The sequence below is a fragment of the Phalacrocorax carbo genome (genome assembly GCF_963921805.1).
Source record: "Phalacrocorax carbo chromosome W unlocalized genomic scaffold, bPhaCar2.1 SUPER_W_unloc_1, whole genome shotgun sequence".
NCBI lineage: Eukaryota > Metazoa > Chordata > Aves > Suliformes > Phalacrocoracidae > Phalacrocorax > Phalacrocorax carbo.
Window position 1 is genome coordinate 181,345 of NW_026990243.1, and position 14,112 is coordinate 195,456.

The 14,112-nt window shown below is 45.1% G+C and overlaps 1 protein-coding gene across 1 annotated transcript in view; it reads left to right on the plus strand.

Moving 5' to 3' along the window:
* The first annotated feature begins 419 nt into the window (after positions 1-419).
* Positions 420-14,112, plus strand: part of LOC135310792 (transitional endoplasmic reticulum ATPase-like) — a 36,308-nt gene continuing 22,615 nt past the window's right edge. The window contains exons 1-4 of the mRNA XM_064439769.1: positions 420-586; positions 6,091-6,202; positions 6,567-6,739; positions 8,914-9,056. Coding sequence (XP_064295839.1) covers positions 570-586; positions 6,091-6,202; positions 6,567-6,739; positions 8,914-9,056 — 445 coding nt within the window. The 5' untranslated portion in view covers positions 420-569. The remainder of the gene's footprint in view (positions 587-6,090; positions 6,203-6,566; positions 6,740-8,913; positions 9,057-14,112) is intronic.

Here is a 14,112-nt window from a genome sequence, read left to right on the forward strand (position 1 = left end):
CACCGAGACTCGACGAACTCCGGCTGCTCCCCGAGCACCCGCCTCCTTCCCCTCTTGATTGGTTGCAACCCTCCCCGCGCGTCTCCGTTTCCTTGGGCTCAGCCAATCGGGAGTCGAGGCTAGCCCGAATGGCCGTCATGGTGGGACTTTCCGCCTGGATTTTCCCATTGGTGGATTTTTGCCATTGGCTGCCCGACCCGTGTTACCCTGTAGAACAGCCACGGCAGGAGTGGTGCTGCGATTGGCTGATGGGTGTTGCGCTTGGCTCGTGACGATTGGGAAGGGAAAGAAAAGGGGAGGGGTGGAGGAGGGAGAGCGCTCGTTCTTTTTTTTATTTTGTCCCCCTCCCCGATTGGCTGAGGTGCTGACCGGACGGAATTTCCGATTGGTCAGCGCATTCTGTTGCTCGGCGGGCGAGGCAGTGCGGGGTGGGGCTTTCTCTTCCGATGAGTCGGCTCTGAGGTTCAGTCAGCGTGAAGTATTGTGACTCGCTGCTGCGAGCTTACCCGAGATCTGTTGCTGCCTGTCTGGAGGAGTTGCCGTCTGCCTTCCTTTTTCCCTCTAGCGCCATGGCTTCAGGATCCGAGTAAGTGTGGGCTGTCCGCCGGCAGGCCGCCGTCTAGGCTCGGCTTGGCGTGCCTCTCCTTATTCCGCCGTGGCGCAGCGCTACTCGGGTCGAGTCCGGCGGCGGGCCCGATCCGGCTCCCAATCCCGCTGTGTCATGCAGGCTCTGAGGAGGTGGGGGCGGGGATGGGCCGTTCCTCGCGCTCGCCTGGCTAGGCGCGTGCCCACAGGGGGGCCCTGCGCGCCGCCCCCTCCTTCCCCCCGGCCGGGCCTCCCCGGGAAGTGTCGAGTCATGAGGGGCCGAGGCCTGGCCGTGCCGTACCTCCCTCTGAGCCCTGGCCGTGCCCCTGCTCGGGGCCGTTCCGCCTGGGCTAGGCCTCAGCCAATGAGGGCTTTGTCTTTCAGGCCCTGGAGCGCCGAGGAAAGCGGCGGAGCAGCGAGGGGGGAGAGGCATGTCCCGGCCTCCTCCTCGCAGGTCCGCAGCGGCCCTTGGGTCGGGGCTAGAAGTAATTTGGCAGTAGAAGAGGCAGATATGTTGTGCCGGCTTGGCCTCTGTGGCAGCTGAGGCAATCGGCTATGTTTTTGTCTCCGGTGTCTTGCCTCGCTCTGTTTTCAGTTCTAGGCTGAGGGTCATCTTTTGTGCTCCTCAAAAATGAGTTGAGTAATACTGGTCTTTCAGCTCTCGGTCCATGTGCGTAAGCTGCTTTGTTGCCCCTTGAGAGGAGTTAAAGTAGAACCCAAAGATAATTTCCCAAATCCAAGAATACTTTAAGTGACTCGTTGGCCTTGTCAGAGGCATTTTCAGTCCCTTTAGTGTCTGTGGTTTATCTTCTCCTTTTCCTCCTGCAATTTAGACCTACATGGTCCTACTAAGTCAGTTCTAGAAAGGTGTGCCAAGAATTTAGTGTCTGTGGTAGAGCTTGTGATGGAAGTGATGGATTCAAAGGCATATTTTGAGTCTGAGTGAGGTGAACAGTGTCTTTAAAAAGAAATTTCTACTTTTGCAAAGTTGTTCTTACCACAGAGGAATCAACAAAAGTTACTCTGCAACTGGAAAACAGTTACTTTTTGGTTGTGATTTTTGGGTCAATGCTGTTGGCAGCCATCTTGCTGAATTGAGCTTTAGCACGGCAAGTAGCATTGCAAGAGCTAATAGAGTGTGGTTTCTGAAGAGGTTGTCGCTTTCGTGTGCATACCTGTCTGAAACAATATTTGAGAACGTGACATCTTGAGCGTGGGTATGAATTCACTGCTTGGTTGTCATGTGCTATTCCAGTAAGTGGCTGCAATCATCAGATATTTCACTCATTTGCTTCAATGGATAAAACGTTTTATGGATTTATTTTTTTTTTAATACTTACCTGGGGAAAGTAGTTCTGTCCGTAACATGGATGTTCAGGTTCAAGGTGGTAGGAAATCGCTGACAGGTTTTATCTCGGAAGAGAGTTCATGAGGGCACAGCAGCATACAGAAGGCATGACTGTTTTCACTTTTGTTACCGAAGCTGAAATCATTTTGAGTTAGTGAATTTTTGTTGTATATTTAGCACGGACTTGCAGGAACAACTTAGTTCCCTAATTTATGTGGAACTTTGGAGATTGGTAGTCACTTTCAGAAGAATCAGTAATTATTTTCTGCTCTCACTCTTCATACTGTCCACCACAATGCATAACCTCTGGGCATTATCACATGCTGAACAAGGGGAGCTCTTGTCACCGAAATCAGGAATAAACCTCGAATAAACCTCGTAACACCAATGTAGTGTTAAAAAGCAGGCATTTTTTATTTGCTGCACCGGATGCACAGGGGATCACTCCTCCTAACGTGCATCCTGTCAGATCTCTTTGTGCCAGTTAAGTACATGCTTCATATACATATTCATTAGCTTTCTGATAAAAGTATACATATTCAGGCATTATTTGCGCATGCCTGTTGGTGTCTCCGGGTGGCTGTCAGGGGTCTCTGGATGAAGGACATACTCTTCCTCCCTCTGTCCGCTAGTTAACCCTTGTTTTCACACAAACTCAGTTCTGAGATTACTTGTGTACTGTCCTTGAGGGATGGTCTGTTCTTGGTTTAGTGTTTGCTCTGCAGTTCCTTATCTTCATGGCTCTGTACATCTGCTTTTCTTAAGGCCAAATATCATCGTGACTTTGTTTAGGTACCTCGATTCTTGAGGCCTCTCTGACTCCCCTAAAGCAACAAGGTTTAGTCATCATGTAGGCTGTTCTTGTTTCGGCTACCTCCTTATCTTGGCCAAGTTTTGGCTCTGGGTCCCAGCCTTAGTTGAGCTACGCTTGATTGTATTAGTAACTCCCAACCATTTATTCCCTGAATCATTGCTACCTAAAAGTGAGGCTTTAATTTAATCCTTAAAACAGATGTTTGGACCCTAAGCACTAGGAGTGAGGGTTTTGGGACCTAAAAATTAGGCTTTGAGTCTGAAAGGAGAGGGGTTCTGACGGAAACGCATTATATGTTACATTAAGGATTAACTAATGACTAAAATACAGATTAATGAATACATTGATTGTCCCCAGACTTAATGTTCAGTTGGATGGTATAGCAGCATCAATGTTTGGTTAACTTCATCACCCTGGTTACACTCTGACACAGGGAAAAATGATGAAGTGACCTAAGTTGTAAAAAGTCGTGTGTCGTTGTGTGTCATGTCGTGTGTCGTTGTCCCCCCCTTCCCTGTGTCAAATGGAGCTATTGGACTGCTTTAGTGAGAGAGAAAAGGGGACTAAGGATGGAAACTGGGTACCCATTATTGTTGGTCTTTAGGGCTAGTACGTTTGCTTCAATTTTATTGATGTCTTGCACTTTATATGCAAGTTTGGCCATTAGCTGTGCCATTATGTCCCTGCTTCTGGCCTCTGTCTAGAGGCAGGCTTCATGCAGGCTTTGAATTTCCTTTTAATTCCAAAACAGCTCTAAAGCTACATTTTGTGTTCAGTTTATCTCTTTGTTGAGTTAGTGAAAGAAAGGAGCGAGAGGGAAAGCCTGTGAGGGAGCTGACAAAAGGGTTGAGTAGGGGAGATGATCTAGAGGATTTGTACCAGGCTCTCTCTGACTGGAAACTCATTGAGGAGCTTTAAAAAAAATCACCTAGGTTAGGTGTCTATCCTGCCCTTCAGTGAATTTTACCAGCATGCATAGGAAAGTTGGCAGGAGAGAACCCCAGTCTATGCCTTAGGCTTTCCTGCTTAGTATTTTTAGTTCAGGCTCTCCTTCCCTGATATATAGGTGTCAGGGATTGCTTGAGTGTGGTTGAGGTACACGGACATATTTTGTTCCATCATCTTGGTTACAGCATGAGGAACCCCCAGGAGAGATGCAATGAGGGGAAAATGGTGATGATAATATTCTAAATTGTTACTGGAGGATGGGTAGTACTTGTCTGTCAAAGTCATTACCCTTGTCTGTAGGAGTAATAACATCACTCTCCTGTGTAGCTGTCATTTAATTTCTTAACACCTTTGTTTCTTTGCCTGCAGAACTGTCAGGTCAGATAACTGACATTGACCCCATGCATTTAGATGTCTGCATGGTGTTTCTTGGAGACCTTTATTTTTAATGCCTTCAAGCTTTTTCAATTGCTTTCTCTGCATTCTGAGGGACAGCCGCTCGGCTTCAGTGACAGTTTATGTAGCCAAAGTCTGGCAGTGGTTTCTTATCAAAAGGCCTTTGGATCCACATCTCATGTGCAGAGGGGTATGATTTATATTCACACTTTGAACAGGCTAAATTGTTTTTTTTTCTGGTGTCCCTTAGCTCAAGTTTTAAAATCTACATGCTAAATTAATGTATTGGTTTCAGTTTTCTTATCACGCTCTCAGTTTTCCTGGAAATCCCAGACCTTTTTAGGACTCTACCAAGACCACATTTTAGGTTGAAGATGGAATTCATGAACTCCTTCCAGCATGTATCCAGCAGCCTTTCTTGTGTCTTTTGGGGTTTAGAGGATGGATCTGTAACATCTCACATAGTCATTGAAAGGGATGGATGTTGATTTCTTACCTCTTGCACTCTTTAATGGAGAGAGTAAATGGTGACTTTCCTAGTGCTAGCAGTCCTGGAAAGACATGTTTTACAACTCCTCCTTTTGTTCACTTAAAATAATGTTGCCTCTCATTTCCAACATTTCCTATGCTACCAGGGCTTGTGCAAAGGTTGAAAACCTTTTTGGAAACAAGCTGGTTGCCCTCATAGGCTTGCTTGGTGGTGTTCCCCCTTTTACATGTCAGAGAAAGGAGCCAATGCCACATATTCCATCTTGGTAAAACCCCTATCTTGAGGGGTGGGGGGACCTCGGGTAACATCACACTCTAGGTATGTCACCTCTCTCTGATGTACCCTTAAAAATGCAGTGAGTGTGCCAAGTGACGCACTGCTGCCATGGTCTGCATTCGTGCTGTGTAGCTGCTTGCTCTGCCACTTCCACTCAAGGTTTGATTTCTTCTGGTTATTTTGTCCCTAAAACAGCAAAATGGAGCCAAAGTGTATGGTTAACACAGTTGTCCACAAAGCTTCCTGCTCTTTGCTGGTGCTTGCCACTTGCTTAGGACAAGGGAAGACTTTATTTTTTTCTTTTTGGTGAGTATCAAACCAAACTGTGCTAAGTTTTCTGTTCCAACCTTAGTCACTGGCATATCTGGACTACTTTGAGTAGTCAGATGCTCACTAAGGGAAGCTACAACAGTCTCTTGTGGCTGGCTAATGTAAAACTTCCAAGAGTTCCTCAGGAATCGGTTGGTTCGAGTTCATATTTCTTTTGGAAAGTGAATTATTTGCTGTATTAGATTTTGAAGGAAATCACTTAATCTGCCTTTCTTCCATTTCCTTGCTGTTTGTTGTGTTCCATTTTGTCAAGGCAAACGAATTTTCTGCCATATTTCTTGTGGTGTAGTGGGCTAGAGCTGCAGTGACTCCTGTGAAGGTATTAATGGCTTATATCCTAAAAAGCAACAACAAAACCCAAAAACCAACCAAACAACACCCCCCACCCCCCACCCCCCCATTTTTCATGAACACTCGAATATTTCTACTGTCTTGCTAGGTTTAACTAATAGGTCTATACAGGCTAAACTCTTACAACTCTCTGTCAGGGGAACTGCAGCATTGTCCTTTAATTCCCCTATTTATGTGGTGTCAAATCCTAGATAGACTTAACCACTGCCACCAAAACAAAAGTTTACATGTGATTTCAGATGAGTCTGACTAATTCTTTTAGTCAAAACATCTTATAGTCGGCAACATCTCACTGATCACTTCTTTTCATAGATAGCTTCATAGCTATTTCTGTTTGAGGCTAGTAAAGTAGTTATATTTAGTGATAGAAAACATTATGCTCTGAACTCCTGGAACTGGTGCCTAGGAATAATATTGTTTTACAAACAAGTATAGTTTCTAAAAGACAAGACAACAAAGAAACCTGTAGAAAATGGAGACCAAAACAAGGGGGTGGCTGGAAAGGGGGGAACAATATCACTTGGCCTCATTAACTTCTGTTTTCTTTGCCAGTTCTAAAGTGGATGACTTATCGACTGCTATTCTGAAGCAGAAGAACAGGCCCAATCGGTTAATTGTTGATGAAGCCATCAATGAAGACAACAGTGTTGTGTCACTGTCCCAGGTGTGTCATCTATAAAAGCAAAGCATTTAATCTGGTAATATGCAAGCTGTTGCTGTCTATTAACTTGAAATATAACTTTGCAACATGAAGTGTTTGAGTCAGAAGCTGCAGCAGTTACAAGTGAGGGAGGTGGGTTGTCTTGTTTTCTAACACTCTTCCCTGATGAAGTATATTTTGATCCTCAATTTTTAGGACTCAGTTGACCTTGTGCCCTTAGTCTGGTTTCAGGATTAGCTCTTGACCAGTACAGTGGGAGCCTCTGTCTTTGTAGGTCTAGTATATCACTTCCAAGATGTAACTCTCCTTCAAATGCTTGAATTCTTGTTTTGTCAAAAGTTTGTTCTAATGCAGTTATTGTTTACAGGCAAAAATGGACGAATTGCAACTGTTCAGAGGAGACACTGTTCTGCTAAAAGGAAAGAAGAGGAGAGAAGCTGTCTGCATTGTTCTGTCAGATGATACCTGCTCAGATGAGAAGATTCGCATGAATAGGGTTGTTCGCAACAACCTGAGAGTACGCCTGGGTGATGTGATCAGGTAAGGACTAGTTTGCTAACTGTTGCATATCCCTGGGTTGCCTAAATTTGTGTGCTGGCTCTGAATTGATTCAGTCTGTAGCAGAGACAGGGTCTGCAGGAAGTATTCTTCCGTCTTCCAGAGGAGATCACAGAAATGTTTTCAAGTATGTGTCTTGCATCAGAGATCTCTGTTTATTTTTGCATGTGTTTCTGGCTGTATGCATATTCAGATTAATACTAAAAAATGATGCTAAAGATTCTTGAAGTCTCTTCAGGACCTTCGTGAGTCCGGGTTCTGTCATTAAATTAAATAGTTCAATTATCCCACTGTTGTCACAGTCGTCTTCCCAAATTTACAGTCAGACAAATTCACAAGTTTTTCCTGTCTAAATTTTTAATGTCCACAAAGTTAACTGTGGAAAGCAGTAAGCAACACTGTAATTGATCTCATAGCATGGTTAGCTCAAGCACTGAGCTGCCCTATGACAAACAGAAGTTAAAACTTGCTAGAAATGAGTGACAAAAACATGAAGCAGTCAAATAGCAAGATTAAAAATCCTTGAAGGTTGTTTATATTCCAATTTTTGTTATTTTATAACTTTAAAATTAGAAATGCTTTAACAGTGTTGCAGGAATTTTGTGATCACTTGCAGAAGGCAGTGGGAAAGCACTGAAGTATATACATCTTGACTTGCAGGAGGCAGGTTCTGTTCTATGATTGGGGGGGAAGCGCGAACATTTATTAAACATAAAAATGCTAACTTGCAGACTTAAATATGTGAGGCCTGACAGCTCTTCCTCCTGAGCATCTTCCTAATCTGGAATATTGTGCATGTTCTGGGAAAATTGGAGCCTGGTTTCTGACACTAGACTTCCTGGGATGATATCTGGAATAATCTTTAAATGCAAAAGGTGTTTCATATGAACTTTGTAGAGGAGAGGAATGAGTTTGTTCCACCCATCTCTCTACCACTAGAAAATGCAAGTTTTAAACATGAGTGTAGTTGGAACAGAACAGTGCTTTGACGCAGTCTGTGGATTTAAAATAAAGGTGAATCCTTACTTTAACCTGATGTGAGGTTACTGTTGGAGTAATTTCTAGTGTGACAGTTCAGCCTGTGCTCTCCCCTTCTCTGCTGGGACTGTGTCTGTAGTGGTTCTTAGCTTTCCAGATGTGTTACTGATTGCCTTAGCTTTATTGCAAGGGTCAGAGAACTTTTACACCTCTTGCTCTCAAAGTTTTTCTTGCTGATCTTTAAGTATTTATTGTGTTACTTTCTATGGCCTGGTTTCTGTCAAAATCCAGATTCATGTGCTAATCTCTTCCTGCTTGTGGTCTGCCAGCTGTTTTCCTTTTGGCACAGTCTGTCTTTTCCTTTACCCTTCTGCTATATCCTCTCTGTAAAGCATGTAGTAAAATAATCTATTAAGAGTCTCAAACAAAGTAGCATATGAAAAGTTGCATGCTCAGCTGCAGTTCCACATAGGCTTTTCTTAGCTGGCAAAGGCAGTTTGAGCTTTCTGTCTCTCTGCCATAGCTTGATACTCTGAGCTGTTGCTACAGTAGGCTTTTGGCCTATACTGTAAAATAATAGCTGAAATGTTTACTTAAAAAGGGGGAAGGGGCCTTCAGACTTTAACCTAAATGTCAGTCTCCACAAAGGGGGATTGACAGACACCTGGCTAATCCCTGGTTGGTACTGTGAGAGCCTTTGCTTGGAATCAGGGTTATCAGCAATAGGAGCTCTACTCTCTGTAGTAAGTTATGAGAGAGAGAGGAAGGAACAAAGAGTTTCCTCTAGCTCCCTTTCCCTTACAGTTGATTCAGCAGTAGCTCCTTGTTGAAACAGAGGTTAGCTCATGACTGTTGCAGATCTTCAGGCTGCATTAGTGCCTTGGGGATGACAAGGGGGGCTACAGAAGAGCAGGGGGTAAGAAGGAAGTATGAAACTCCCCAGAAGTTTTGGATAGGGCTGAGAGGAGTGAAGGAGGGTGTGTGTTGTGAAGACTACCTCTCTTATGGGCATGATATTTGCATTGTCAGCATTCTTCTTATGCAGGTGGGAAGTCTCACCAGGGCTTAGGAGGGTCCTTTCTGGCATATATACTGGCCTGGGGAAGGGACATCACTGCCTTTTCCAGACTCAGGTGTAAGTCCAGGATGATATAGCTAACTGGAGTTTTCTGTTGCAGCATCCAGCCTTGCCCAGATGTGAAATATGGCAAACGTATCCATGTGCTGCCAATTGATGACACAGTAGAAGGGATTACGGGGAATCTGTTTGAGGTCTATCTCAAGCCATACTTCCTGGAAGCATACAGACCCATCAGGAAAGGTAATAGCACCTGTTATTGAAGTCCTGATGGCAGCAAGTGTGAGCTAGTCCTGAGACTGAATAAAGAGAATGTCTAGAAGCTTGCACAGATCTCTATGAAGTGTTACACTGACATCTGTAGAGTGAGGTTTTGCTGGTGCTGATTTAATTTTTTTCTAACCTTCAGAAGAAAAGGTGATATCTATTGCTGACTGGCAGAGTAGCTTGATACTTCTCCTGCATGTTTTATTTTTGTTTTGTTTTGTTGTTGGTTTGTTGTGTTTGTGGGGTGTGTGGGTTTTTTTTGTTTTTTTTTTTTCTTCTACATCGGATGAGGGCATCAGAAAAGGCTCAGGTAGAACTTGGTTTAATGAGATTTTCTTCTGAGTTGCTACCACTTGATGGGATTGGGGAGTTGTCTGCATATTAAACATATGGTTAGATATACTAGCTGGCCCCCTGACTACATTCACTTTTTCAAAGTAATTTAATGAATAACTGGGAGAGTGCATAAAAACCCAAATATACGTTTAGAGTTGTGCTAGTAGCACTTATGCTGGAAGAAATAGATCCTAATACAGTATAAACACAAACTGAAGTTACCCAGCTTCTGTAGCCCAGTTTAGCCAGGAGTCATAGTGCAGTATTATACATCATTCTGCTTCTGGAGACAACCAGTGTCATGGTTTAGCCCCAGTCGGCAACTAAGCACCATGCAGCCACTTGCTCACTCCCCCTACCCCAGTGGGACTGGGGAGAAAATTGGAAGGGTAAAAGCAAGAAAAATCATGGGTTGAGATAAGAACAGCTTAATTATTAAAAGAGTAATAATCCAATGAAAAGGAAAATAACAAGAGAGGGAGGGGCAAAACCCGGGGGGGGAACGACACAAAAACAAGTGGTGCAACCACTCACCACCTGCCGATGGATGCTGCCAGTCCCCGAGCTGTGATTGCTGCTTCCCCTGGCCAACTCTCCCCAGTTAATACACTGGGTGTGACGTCATATGATATGGAATATCCCTTTGGCCAGTTTGGATCAGCTGTCTTGGCTATGCCCCCTCCTGGCTTCTTGTGCCCCTGGCAGAGCATGGGAAGCTAAAACGGTACTTGACTAGTGTAAGCACTACTTAACACACTGATGTTTTAGTTATTGCTATCAATATTATCCTTGTACTAAATCCAAAACACAGCACTATACCAGCTACAGTGAAGAAAATTAACTCTATCCCAGCTGAAACCATGACAGTATCCACCCCTTATTCCATATCATTTACATCATGTTCAGGTCCCACACTATCCAATACAACCTCACCAACCACCTCCCCCTTCCCATCATTTGATAAAATACATAGATATTCTTTATCATTCCCTCAGTCTCTGGACCACCCCTGTAAAATGTCTGTCAAACGTCCACAAAATGTCCACTGAGGTCATTTAGTCCATGATTTTGGGCTCCATCTATAGTAACAGTCTTTCAGGGCAGAGGAGATGGTGTGTCTGTGGTGATGGATTGTTGCATACTGAACTCAGTCCTTGTTCCATCACCACTGCATTTTGCTTGGTTTGTCAAAGTTCATTCTCTGTTAATTTGGAAGATTCCTACTGTGATACCATTGGTATGAAGGGATGAAATACAATATTATATAGCAATTAACATCATAACATTCAGCTCATTGGCTGTTTTCACCCAAAACCAAATCCCCTTGAGGCACACACCAGACTCTTCCATCCTCCCGCATCACCCACCAAGTGCACCCAGGTCCTTCAGTAAAAGCAACTCCATGAATGGGTTTGCCTTTGCCTGAGGCAGGAAGAACCCAGAGTGTTTTCCCCAGCATATTTTTCACGTGCACTACAGGGACTGTCCCCTTCCACAGTACATAAGGGTTCTGATTGGGCAGGGCCAGCTCGCTTGGCAGATCCCCAAGTGTTGACTAACCAGGTGGTTTTTGCTAAATGCGTATCCCAGTGCTTAAATGTCCCACCACCCCATTGCTCTCAGTGTAGTCTTTAACAGTCCATTGTACCGATCAGTTTTCCTGGAGGCTGATGCATGACAGGGGATGTGATACACCCACTCAATGCTGTGCTCTTTGGCCCAGGTGTCTATGAGGTTCTTTTGGAATTGAGTCCTGTTGTCTGACTCAGTTCTTTCTGGGGTGCCATGTTGCCATAGCACTTGCTTTTCCAGGCCCAGGATAGTGTTCTGAGCAGTGGCATGGGGCACGGGATATATTTCTAGCCAGCCAGTGGTTGCTTCCACTGGTGTAAGCACATGGTGCTTGCCTTGGCGGGTTTGTTGGAGTGTGATATAGTCAACTTGCCTCCCCATATTTATATTTCAGCCATCTTCCTCTATACCACAGAGGTGTTACCTGCTTCACTTGCTTGATTGCAGTACGTTTCACGTTCATGGATAACCTGTTGTCATGATCCACTGTTGGGTTGAACAATTGGGCAGAGGTTAAACCCCCTTGCTTTCCAACCAACCTCAGGTAGCTCTGGGTGGTTGGGGGTGGCTGGACTCTAACTTATGATTAACTCCAATGTGTTATTGTGACTAGGTTCCTTTTACATTCTCGGAAACAGAATTAAGACTCAAAATGGAGTCAAGTGCTAAGTCGCTGTATTTGGCCAACAAGTATGCAAGAGAAGAGGAGAGAAAGACAGAGAAGAGCGAGAAAGGGAAAGAGGGGGTTGCGATAGCTACCACCACAGATCTGCAGCGTCCCGTCAGTCCAGTGTATCTTCAAATCTGGTCGAGGGAATGTTCCAGAACGCTCCTCGTGGTCTCTGCTGGTTTTCCCCTTTATAGCGTTATCCTCTTGCAGTCAATAACTGTTTTGCGTACCCATGCCTCGCACTTGGTGGTGGGGTGCATGCCCAGTACTGTCACTAGAGGGTGCTCGAAAGTTCTAGAGTGTTTGAGCCCCACCCCCAATATGTTGTCAGTTGACCCTGGGCCTGGGCACATGCGCAGAGCACTGGGGCCGTGTGCTCCGAGACAACAGGACGCAGACATGGTCCTGTGGGGTAGAACTCACTTGGTTACCATGATGATTAAACTGTCCTGCTCAATTGCTGTGGTGATTAGGCTTCGGTACTTAAACTGTCTTGCCAACAATGTTGAGAAGAGTTTCTAGTCCCTTACAACTGTGCACTAGTGTCCATGGTCAAGTCCACCCCTTGATCACGAGCCCATCTGTATGTTGCATCTCTCCCTTGATGGCCTTGAGGCGTCATGGGCCCATGGAGCTAGAAATAATTCACCCTTATAGTACCAGTCCAGATCTACCTGAGCCACTTCAATCTTGACAGCCTAAACCACCTGCGGGTGTTTTGAAGTTTGAGTTTTGAAGAAAGAACGTTGACCACTTTTCTCATTCAGCAACATCTAAGGCCAGCTGGATGGCCTTTACTTCAGCAAACTGACTCAATTCACCTTCTCCTTCAGCAGCTTTCCATCTCCAATGCTTTCTTACAAGACAACAGGACCTGTCAGTGAACAGGACGTATTACCTCTCATTTTCTGGCAGTTTATTATACGGTGGAGCTTCTTCAGCACATATCACCTCCTCCTCTGGTGATATTCCAAAATCTTTGCCTTGTGGCCAGTCCATGATCACTTCCAAGATTCCTGGGCGACTGGAGTTGACTATTCGAGCCTGCTGGGTGATCAGTGTGACCCATTTACTCCATGTAGCATCAGGTGTATGAGGTGTAGAGGGGAACCCTCCCTTTGAATGTCCAGCCAGCACTGGCAGTCGGGGTGCCAGGAGGAGCCGTGCTTTAGTACCAACCACTTCTGAAGCAGCTCGAACCCCTTCATATGCTGCCAATAGCTCTTTTTCATTTGGAGTATAGCGGGCTTTGGACCCTCTGTATCCATGACTCCAAGACCCTAGGGGTCGACCTCAAGTCTCCCCTGGTGCTTTCTGCCAGAGGCTCCAGGTAGGACCATTCTCCCTGGCTGTGGTGTAGAGCACATGTTTTACATCTTGTAATGCCTGGACTGGCCCAAGGCCTACTGCATGAACTGTCTCCTGTTTAATCTGTTGTTGCTCAGGGCCCCATTTGAAATCATTCTTTTTCTGGGTCACTTGATAGAGAGGGCTTACGATCATACTGTAATTTGGAATATGCATTCTCCAAAAACCCACAACGCCCAAGAAAGCTTGTGTTTCCTTTTTGCTAGTTGGTGGAGACATGGCTGCTATTTTGTTGATCACATCTGTTGAATCTAATGGAGATCTTGCCATTTGATTCGTAAGAACTGGATCTCCTGTGCAGGTCCCTTGACCTTACTTTGTTTTATGGCAAAATGAGCTTTCAGAAGGATTTGGACTATTTTCTCTCCTTTCTCAAGAACTACTTCTGCTGTGTTGCCCCACACAATGATGTCATCCATGTATTGAAGGTGTTCTGGAGCTTCTCCCTGTTCCAGTACAGTCTGAATCAGTCCATGGCAAATGGTAGGACTGTGTTTCCACCCCTGGGGCAGTCGATTCCAGGTGTACTGGACACCCCTCCAAGTAAAAGCAAACTGTGGCCTGCACTCTGCTGCCAGAGGGATTGAAAAGAATGCATTAGCGATATCAATTGAGGCATACCACTTGGCTGCCTTGGACTCCAGTTTGTATTGAAGGTCTAGCATGTCTGGCACAGCAGCGCTTAGTGGCGGAGTGACTTCATTCAGGCCACGATAGTCTACTGTTAGCCTCCACTCTCCATTAGACTTCTGGACTGGCCATATGGGACTGTTAAAGGGTGAGTGGGTCTTACTGATGACTCCTTGGCTCCTCAGTTGGTGAATGAGTTCATGGGTGGGGATCAGAGAGTCTCGGTTGGTGCGATATTGCTGCCGGTGCACTGTTGTGGTGGCGATTGGCACCTGTTGTTCTTTGACCTTCAGCAACCCCACAACAGAAGGGTCCTTTGAGAGGCCAGGCAAGGTAGACAGCTGTTTAATTCTCTCCGTCTCCAAGGTAGCTATACCAAAAGCCCACTTGTACCCTTTTGGGTCCTTGAAATACCCTCTCCTGAGGTAGTCTGTGCCATTGGATTGCACTGTGCAT